The 10,465-nt window shown below is 38.1% G+C and overlaps 1 protein-coding gene across 1 annotated transcript; it reads right to left on the bottom strand.

Moving 5' to 3' along the window:
* Positions 1–432: 432 nt before the first annotated feature.
* LOC310830908 (olfactory receptor-like protein OLF3) lies at positions 433–2,125 on the bottom strand. Its single transcript, XM_083710737.1, has one exon. It carries the CDS (start codon positions 1,830–1,832, stop codon positions 888–890), a length of 945 nt encoding a protein of 314 aa, XP_083566863.1. The 5' UTR covers positions 1,833–2,125; the 3' UTR covers positions 433–887.
* Between the last annotated feature and the right edge of the window lie 8,340 nt (positions 2,126–10,465).

The following is a 10,465-nucleotide window of genomic DNA, read 5'->3' as shown; positions in this document are numbered from 1 at the left end:
CAGCATAAGGCTACCATCTCTATTCCCAGCCTATCTCCCTTTCCCTTTGTGGCTTCTTACTGTAGGGATACTCCACCAAGTTTCGGACTCTCTTCCTCTGTTTTTTTTTTTTTTAATCTTAAATTCAACCATCTCCTTAAGCCAGCATCTGTTCACTATGATTTTCCATGACTGTCTTCTTGACTTTAATATATATAAATGGCCACATTTGAGAGGGCGGGCAGGGGGAATTAGAAAACCTTTTGGCAACACAGCAGAGGACTTGGAGTAAGCAGTCTAGAATCTTGACTCAATAGGGGAAATGGCTTGTGTCCAGGTAGGTAGATTGTCAAGGTAATAATGGAATGCCTCCTTCGTGACATTCCTTGTTGATGACTTAAAAGTATGGAATCGAGAGGTGTCCAATGAAGGAGTTAGGATAGGTAGCAAGAGCCTGTGAGAGAGATGGCAAAGAGGAGATATAGATAAGATACCTTGTGGCGTATTTATTGTTCGCATTCCCCTTTAGCTTACCTAGTCCATAAAATGTTACACGCAAACAGCACCAACCTCAATGTGTTTCCCCTGCAAATTTGGATTAACCTGATAATCCTCTAAATGGGGCAAAATCAAACTCCAAACCACTCCTCTTGGGGTTGCAAGTGAATTGTTTTGAGGTGGGAGGATCATTCATCACTTTTAGCGACTTGTTTTCATGCCCATTACTTCCTCAATGCTTTTGTTTCTTTTTCGGCAGTCTTAAATGTTCATCTTGTATCAAAACAATGTTTCCTCCTAGAATCAGTTTCTATACAAGTCCATTGTGTGGACTAATTAAGTGATTAAGCAAATTGCATGTCTCCATCTGCTCTGCCACCTTACTGGATGTATAAAAATTCACAAATGGATCAGTGCCTTTCAGAAATGATACTTTTCCCTATTGCTTTAGCCAGGGCTCCTTTGACTTCCTTGTTCCTTAGGCTGTAGATTATAGGGTTGAGCATCGGAGTAACGACTGCATAGAAGAAAGCCAGCATCTTGTCCTGGTTGGGCGAAGTGTTGGATCTGGGGCGCATGTAAGCAAAGATTGCTGTGCCATAGCAGAGGGCGACTACGGTGAGGTGCGAGGTACATGTGGAGAAGGCTCTCTGACGACCTCCTGAAGACTGGATACGTAGGATAGCACGGATTATATAGACGTAGGAAAGTGTGACCACGATACAGGGGATCACCAGCACAATGGACCCTGTCACCAGAAACAGAATCTCATTGATGGATGTGTCTGAACAAGCAATCTTGATAACAGCCAGGACTTCACAGGCAAAGTGATTGATGATGTTGGAGTTGCAGAAGTGAAGGCGCACAGTGAACACCGTATGCAGGAGAGCATTGAGAAATCCAGCTGTCCAAGATGCTAGCACCAACTGCGTACACACTGTCCTGCTCATGATGACCTTGTAATGCAACGGATGACAGACAGCCACATAGCGGTCATAAGCCATGGCTGCCAAGAGGATAAATTCAATGCTTCCGAAGGCGAATGAGAGATAGAGCTGAGCCATGCACCTGTTGTAGGAGATGGTCTTGTAGCTGGTCAGGAAATGGATCAACAACTGAGGCACCACACTTGTTGTGTAGCAGATGTCCAGGAAGGACAGATAGCTCAGGAAGAAGTACATGGGTGTGCTGAGCCGTGGGTCTATGTGGATGGCCACAATGATGAGTGTGTTACCTGTCAGGGTGATGAGGTACATGAAGAGGACTGCTGCAAAGAGGTAAAGGTTGATGTCTTGATCTTTGGAAAATCCCAGAAACACGAACTCCAGGGCAATTGTTTGATTGTATTGCTCCATCACACAATGCTTGAGCTAAGAGAATGAAATCAGGATTGAAATGGGAAGTTTTGGAACAGGGATGGTTTTATACCTAAGATACGGAACTTGTCACCCTCCAGATGTTGTGGGACTCCTGTTCCCATCAGCCACAGCCAGCAAGGTCAGTGGTCAGGGATAGTGGGAGTTGTAATCCAATAACATCTAGAACAGGGGTCAGCAACCTTTTCCAGCCATGGGCTGGTCCACCGTCCCTCAGACCATGTGGGGGGATGGACTATATTTTGAAAAAAAAGAAGAACGAATTCCTATGCCCCACAAATAACCCAGAGATGCATTTTAAATAAAAGCACACATTCTACTGTAAAAACACACAGATCCCGGACCATCTGCGGGCTGGATTGAGAAGCCGATTGGGCCACACCTGGCCCATGGGCCTTAGGTTGCCTACCCCGATCTAGAAGTTTCGGGTTCCCCACCCCTGCTTAATACCTTGCAACTCACAATGAATACAGGCATGATTTATTAAGTACAGTAGGGACAGTTTGGGGGGTGGGATATCCAGTGAACTAACACCTAGAGTTACAAAAATAGAAATCCAACCAAAGATAATTTCGGATCACAATGCAATTAAGTGTGAAATAAAAGAATTAGAGGAAAAGACTTTTCGATGGAGATTGAATGAAAATTTGTTAGAAGATGAAAAAATAAATGAGAAGGCTCAGAGGATGCTAACAGAGTATTTTGTAAATAATTGTAATAAAGAAACCCAAATGAATGTTGTTTGGGGCGCTAGTAAAACTGTTATGCAAGGTTTCTTTATACAACAAAACAGCATCAGAAAAAAAGTTTAGAGAGAAAGGGAAAAAAGAGATTTTAAATCAGATTATGGAAAATGAAAAAAAGCTAATAAAAAATCCGAAAGATGGAAAAATTAATCAGAACATTAAGATATTACAAAGCCAATTTGCAATGATAATTAATCAAGAAGTGGAATGGAATATAAAAAGAATGAGACCGAAGAATTTTGAATATGCCAATAAATCAGGTAAATGGTTGGCATGGCAAATTAAAAAAAGAAAAGCTCAAAGCACAATAAATAAAATAATATTGGACGGAAAAGAAGTAGATAATCCGAAAGAAATCAGAAAAGGATTTGTTAATTTTTATAAACAATTGTATTAAAAAAAGCTGGAAAAGAAGATGCAAAAAAGATAGAGGATTTCTTGAAACAGAAAGGAGTGCAACAAATTCCGACAGAAAAGAAAGAACGGTTAAATGGAATAATAGAGGAAGAAGAAATTAAAGATGCAATAAAGCAACTAAAAAGTGGGAAAGCACCAGGACTGGATGGATTTACAGCAAAATATTATAAAGAATTAAAGCACACCCTACTTGTACCAATGAAAGAAGTGATGAATTAGATAAAGGAGAAATACCAGAAACATGGAAAGAAGCATATATTACATTAATACCAAAACTAGACTCTGATTTATTACGAGTGAAGAATTATAGGCCAATTTCGCTGTTAAATAATGATTACAAATTATTTGCAAGTATATTATTAGCAAATAGGTTGAAAAAATAATGAATGAGATAATACATAAAGATCAAGCAGGTTTTCTTCTGGCTGTCAGATGAAAGATGATATAAGGAATATTGTGAACATAATTGAATATCTGACGGCCAGGAATGATAAACAGGCGATGTTAATGTTTGCAGACGCGGAAAAGGCCTTTGATAATATATCTTTATGATAAAGAACATGGAATTAATGGACATTGGACAATCGTTTATAAAAGGTATAAAAGTAATATACTCTGATCAAAAAGCAAAACTGATAGTAAATAATATAATAACTGAAAATATTGAAATTACGAAGGGTACAAGACAAGGGTGTCCACTTTCACCACTACTATTCATATTGATACCGGATGTCTTCCTAAGGACAATCAGAGAAAATGAGAAAATAAAAGGAATTTCAGTTGGCTGGAAAGAACACAAAGTGAAAGCCTTTGCAGACAACTTGGTACTAACTATAGAAGAACCATTAAACAAAGCCAAAGAGGTTACTGAGAAAATAGAACAATTTGGACAAGTAGCAGGTTTTAAATTAAACAAAAGAAAGACTAAAATGTTAGTTAAAAATATGAAACAAGACTTGGTGGATATGTTGCAGCAGCAGATTGGTATAGAAGCAATTTAAAAAGTTAAGTATTTAGGAATTTGGTTAACCACAAAGAATATAGATTTATTTCAAAATAATTATACACCGGTGTAGAATGGAATTAAGAGAGACCTGGAAGTATGGGGAAGGATGAAATTGTCATTTTGGGGAAGGATTTTGGCTATAAAATGAATGAGCTACCAAAGGTGTTATTTTTATTTCAATCAATTCCAATAATTAAAGGGGCAGCAATCTTTAAAGAATGACAAAAAGCAATTTCAAGATATGTCTGGCAGGGGAAGAAACCGAGAATACAATATAAATTTTTAACAGATGCTAAAGAAAGAGGGGGCTTCACCCTGCCAGACCTGAAGTTGTATTATGAAGCAGCTTGCCTCTGTTGGTTAAAGGAATGGATGTTGCTAAAAAATACAGACTTGTTGGATTTGGAAGATTATGACAATAGATTTGGCTGGCACACATATTTATGGTATAACAAAACAAAAACCCATAAAGGATTTGGTAATCATATATTTCAAAGATCTTTATATGAAGTATAGGACAAGTATATAAATTTATTAGAACGTAAAACACTGTGGTGGTTATCTCCATTGGAAGCAATGAGCGTGAAAAAGATAAATAGTAAAAATTGGGTTACCTATGAGAAATTGTTGGGGGGGGGGGGAGAAAGGAAGTAATGGAAAATGAAACCTTATGAGGAGGTTAAAGAGTATGTAAATGATTGGTTGCACTATTGCCAATTCAATGAAATGTATAAACAGGATTTAAAAGAAAATGGATTTGATGATAAGAAATCAAAATTTGAAATAGAAATATTAAACAATGAATGTAAAATAATCTAAATAATCTAAAATGTATACAATACTGCTGGAATGGCACCTGAAAGATGAGGAAGTGAAATCGGTGATGATACACTGGGCAAAAGATTTTGGATACAACATACAGCTTAAAGAATGGGAGAGGTTGTGGAAAGAAAGAATAAAATTTACAGCTTGTTATGCCTTGAAAGAAAATATGATGAAAATGATGTATAGATGGTATATTACACCTGTGAAATTAGCCAAGATGTATTAGATAAATAATAAATATTGGAAATGCAAAGAAAAAGAAGGAACATTTTATCATATGTAGTGGGAATGTAAGAAAGTAAAAAACCTCTGGGAAATTATATATAATGAGATGAAAAAGATGTTGAAATATACATTTTTTAAAAAACCAGAAGCATTTTTACTTGGCACTATAGGTGAGGATATTAATAGGCAGGATGTAAAATTGTTCTTATATGAAACAACAGTGGCAAGAGTATTGTTGGCTCAGAAATGGAAGCAAGACGAAATACCGATGAAAGAAGAATGGCAGACAAAATTAAAGGACTACGCAGAATTGGATAAAATGACAGGAAGGATTCGAAACCTGTGGGACCGGAGATTTACAGAAGATTGGAAGAAATATACAAACTATTTGAAGAGCAACTGTAATCAAGTTTTGTAAGGAGAAATATATGAAATATTGCAAAGAAGAGAAAGAAGAGAGACATTATTTATGAGATTTAAACATAATAGTGAATGTAAGAAATGTATATTACGAGAAAAGTCTGGAAAATTTTCAGATGTGATTGATGGAAGTCAAAAAAATTGTATAAGATATAAAAGTATGTTTAATAATTGTTGAAAATGATGTAAAAAAACTAATAAAAATACTTTAAAAAGAGAGAAAGCTGTCAGGGGACTGCCATCAAGACAGGGGAGGGAGGCAAGAACGTACAGGCAGCCTCCCCCTTTGCTGAGCAGCAGCACCTCGTCAGAGACTGATGAAGGCGAAGCCTCAGGAGAAACGGATGAAGGGGGGGGGGGTGAAGCAAAGGTTCACACAGGCTCAGGTGAGCCACAGCACCGCTCCCCAGCAAACAGAAAGGGAGACTGACGTGCAGCTTCCGTTGCATAGTTTCCGCAACGGAATTAAACGTAAGGAAAAGAGGAGGGAGGTGGGTTTGCCTCAGCTTTGGTGCTGGAAGGGAAACCAGAAGTAACCACTCTCGGAATCTGCTAGTGATTGAGGCAGACATGGATTTTGGACTTCTGCACTGTACATAGTTTTTGCACCCAATAAAACCTGTAAAAGGCAGGTAAGAGTCCTGGCTGTTTACAGTGGTACCTCAGGTTACATATGCTTCAGGTTACATACGCTTCAGGTTACAGACTCCACTAACCCAGAAATAGTGCTTCAGGTTAAGAACTTTGCTTCAGGATAAGAACAGAAATTGGGCTCCCGTAGTGTGGCGGCAGCAGGAGGCCCCATTAGCTAAAGTGGTGCTTCAGGTTAAGCACAGTTTCAGGTTAAGTACGGACCTCCGGAACGAATTAAATACTTAACCTGAGGTACCACTGTACTTCGGGAGCAACCATAAGTATTCCCGACAAGAACAAATAATTATAAACAGGCCATTTGTTAGCACCTAAAGTTGATTGTTAACTACTGATCTTGAAATTTCTAGAAGTAAATTAAAATAAACCAATATCCTCAAGTAGTATAGGCAAAGCTGTGAAATTCTTCACAAGCATTGCAAAAAACTGACTTGGGAGTTATAACTATGCAATGGCAATTCACAAAGTTTCACAAAAATGCAATTGGCTGGATCTAGATTTAGGCATATTTAACTCCCATTGAAATCAAGTTGTTTGCTTTATTTTAAAAGATTTATATACATGCCTTCATCAGAATTACCAGGGCAGTTTTAAAAACTAAGACGGTTATTTTTCTTTATTAAACAGGAATTATATACTGCTTAATTATAAAAAACCCTAAGCAGTTTAAAGAAAATGATGATGATGATTTATAACTCAGATGTTAAAAACAAGGCAACCTAAACATTTTTCAAAATGCAAGTAAAACCAGCAGTTATATAAAAAAAATACATATTAAAATAAAATGACTGTAGGCCTTGGCAGGTGCCCAACAAAGCTTACTGCTCTCGGAATTAGCTCTCAAAATTAGGAGCATTTGCACCATGAGAGACTCTTCTATTTGTCCTTTCAAGCTAAAAACGTAAAGAGAAAAAAACAAAAACCCAACAAGACTGATGTTTTCTAAATTGGATCCCATCTGTTCCATGCATCTTACCTCCACTGCTGTGTAATCTTCCTGCAAAAAGTAAGAAAATGTTTAGTCATGGGAAACGTTTAAGAACTTTGGATAAAAGTTACTTAAGTCCAGGTTGTCATGTTCGAGCTATATTGGGCTCTTCCTATTCCCCACTGAGCAATTATCTATGAAGCATCTTGGGTTTTAAAAGTTAGAAGCCACAGCAGCCTTAGCCCCTGAAGACATTGTGCTACCTTGTGGGATCTTACTTATTCATTCCTTTATTTGGTTTCTCTTTTAAACTTTTACATTAACTGTTAAATATCCTTTTACATATACAGTTTATGATGCATATGTAAACATTTCATTAGGCTGGATCCAGATTATGTTACTCCTGTGTTATGGAACATTCCCATACAGTAGTTAGCCCCACTGAATTCAAGTTAGTCCTAGGAGTTAACTAATCCAGATTAACTAATAACTGAATAATTCAAAATTAATTACACCTGAAAGTACCTTATAATTTCCTGGTGAACTGAACAAGAATTAAATTCCTTTAGCAGTGGAACTTCGGGCAATTTTTAATTCAATGCAATTTAAGTCTTAATTTGTTAAAACTTAAGAAAATTTTATCAGACTTAGCTCTGTGTTTGATTGTAACCATTGTATTTATCATTTAATACGGCCTCGGCCCTGTACACCTGAAGGAGCGTCTCCAGTCCCATCGTTCAGTTCACTGATGTCCAGCTCCAATGGCATTCTGGCGGTTCCTTCACTGTGAAAAATGAGGTTACAAGGAACGAGGGAGGGCCTTTTCGGTAGTGGTGCCTGCCCTGTGGAACACCCTCCCAAATAAACAACTATCTGACTTTTATAAGCCATCTGAAGGCAGCCCTGTATCAGGAAATTTTTAATGTCTGATGCTTTACAATTCTTTATATATGCTGTAAGCTGCCTAGAGTGGCTGGAGAAACCCAGCCAGATGGGTGGGGTATTATTATTATTATTATTATTATTATTATTATTATTATTATTATCTCTCTGAAAAGTGATTATTTGTAAGCTTAAAGATCAATTGTTGGGGAAAACAAATAAAACCATTGTTCACATTACACTGTGTGTGTGTGTGTGTGTGTGTGTGTGTGTGTTGATGCTTTCTTGATATTCTTAAGTATATTTTGTACTTTAGCAGAGCAGTTAGCAAAATTCTGAAGCCTGAAAAAAAACAACCTGCCAAACCACATGGATGAATTGTGAATTGAATTGTGAATTGAACTGGAGCAGGAATAGTTCCTTTTTGGAGGGGGTGAACTTGAACTGGAATGAATTCCTTTTTGGAGGGAAGAATGGGAACGGGGAAAAATTCATTTTAAAAATTAACTTTCCAAGCACTGGTTCAAAGTATGACTCAATCGGGATTCAAGTTTATCTCCTTCAGCATGTGGGTCTTTTGGGGGGGGAGCGGTTGGGGTTGTTTTTTCCTATGTCCATGCAGAGGTGGAGCTAGCTGCACACCCAGGGTGGGGTAAGTGTCCCAGGAGGGGGGCAGGGCGGCGATGTCATCCCCCCTCAGTGATGACACCAGAGGTGGACCACACTCACCACACACCCCTTCCTCCGCCAGTGTGTCCGTGTGTGATTTCTGCATTGCTACTTGAGCGCCAAAGGAAAATATAAGGTGACTGTGGAGATCTTCTCCACCTTAGTCTCCAATATTGCATTACCGGGCTTCATTTTTCTTCCCAAATGCTATATTATCGTTATGAGACTGGATGTAAACACCAGGCAGCTACTGAGAGGTAAAGAATTGTGCTTCTGAGCACAATTCAAAGTGTTGGTGTGGACCTTTAAAGCCCTAAACAGCCTTGGCCCAGTATACCTGAATGAACGTCTCCAACCCCATCATTCAGCCCAGACACTGAGGTCCACCTCTGAGGGCCTTCTGGTGGTTCCCTCACTGCAAGAAGCAAAGCTACAGGGAACCAGGCAGAGGGCCTTATCAGTAGTGGCACCCACCCTGTAGAATGCCCTCCCATCAGATGTCAAAGAAATAAACAACTACCTGACCTTTAGAAGACATCTGAAGGCAGCCCTGTTTAGGGAAGTTTTTAATGTGTAACATTTTAATGTATTTTTAATCTTTGTTGGAAGCCGCCCAGAGTGGCTGGGGAAACCCAGCCAGATGGGCAGGATACAAATAATAAATTATTATTATTATTATTATTATTATTATTATTATTCACAAAATGATTGCAAGGTATTGTTTAAAATTTAGTTTTGTTTGTATTGTTACAAGTTAAGGTCATTCACAATGTTGCTTGTCCACTGCAACATTAGCTAAGTCCTCTCTTCCAACAAAAAATAACTTGCTCTTACGTCACCTCCATAGCTTTAATGTCAAGATTGTGTCATGAATTCTGCTCATATTGATCCAGAGCAGAACTCCAACGTATAGTTAGCAGAGTAAAAAGGACTTAGCACTTTGCAGGATTCCCCCCAAACAGACCACAGGCAATTAATATTCCATCCAGCAGAGTTTTACTACTGCTACTGAAGGTAAATGCGCCTAATGGTCACAAATCCATACATTCAGGATTGGCACTGTCCATAAGAAATCTAGTTGCAGCACACTTAACCTAAACTTACAACAACTTATAATAAGACTAAAACTTTAACACTAAGCATACTATGTACAGAACACCACACCAGAAGCAAAGAGAAAGATAGAAAGTGAAACTCAGGCTCTTTCTGGCCTAGTCAGCTTGACCATGAGTGGAAGAGATAATGGAATCAGTTTAAACCTGTTCAGCTTCTGAAGGAAGAATCTTCTCATCAGGAACCTTCTGCTTGTTTCTAGGCAGAATAGAAACTTACGTGTCAGCTAGAAACTCCAGCTTGCACCAGTTTGTATCACACAGGGAAGCTTCCAGAACCCCTTTGAATCAATTAGAATAGGAAAGATCTTTACACGTCAGATCAATACTTTCTTCATCAAAAGATGCGCACTGACAGATTGAAGATGCTTTTAAGACTTGGCATAAAATGGCTTCTAGATCTTTCAAATCTGCCGTAGTTAGATCTCTTGCGGAAAAATTAACTTGAACAAGCACTTGCTGAAATTGTGCCTTCTGGTACCTACTGCATTACTAAAGCAACATCCAATTGGTTAGCACAGTTGTACATCAAATTAGTTTTCAAAGTATGCCAAAATATGATAATACTTTGTGTTCATTTATGGCTTTAACATTTTAATCCTCTATTTATTGGTGATGGCATGTATTCATTTTGATACTTGAGTCTGGATTCTAACTTCTGATGGTTAAAATAATAAACCAACTTATTCCTTTAGTGAAATAATAGTTGTATTTATACCATGTTGAAATGT

Source organism: Podarcis gaigeae, assembly GCF_964106915.1.
Source record: "Podarcis gaigeae genome assembly, chromosome: 13".
NCBI classification, from domain to species: domain Eukaryota; kingdom Metazoa; phylum Chordata; class Lepidosauria; order Squamata; family Lacertidae; genus Podarcis; species Podarcis gaigeae.
Note: the sequence above shows the minus strand (reverse complement) of the source record. Positions and strands in the feature narration are given on the sequence as shown.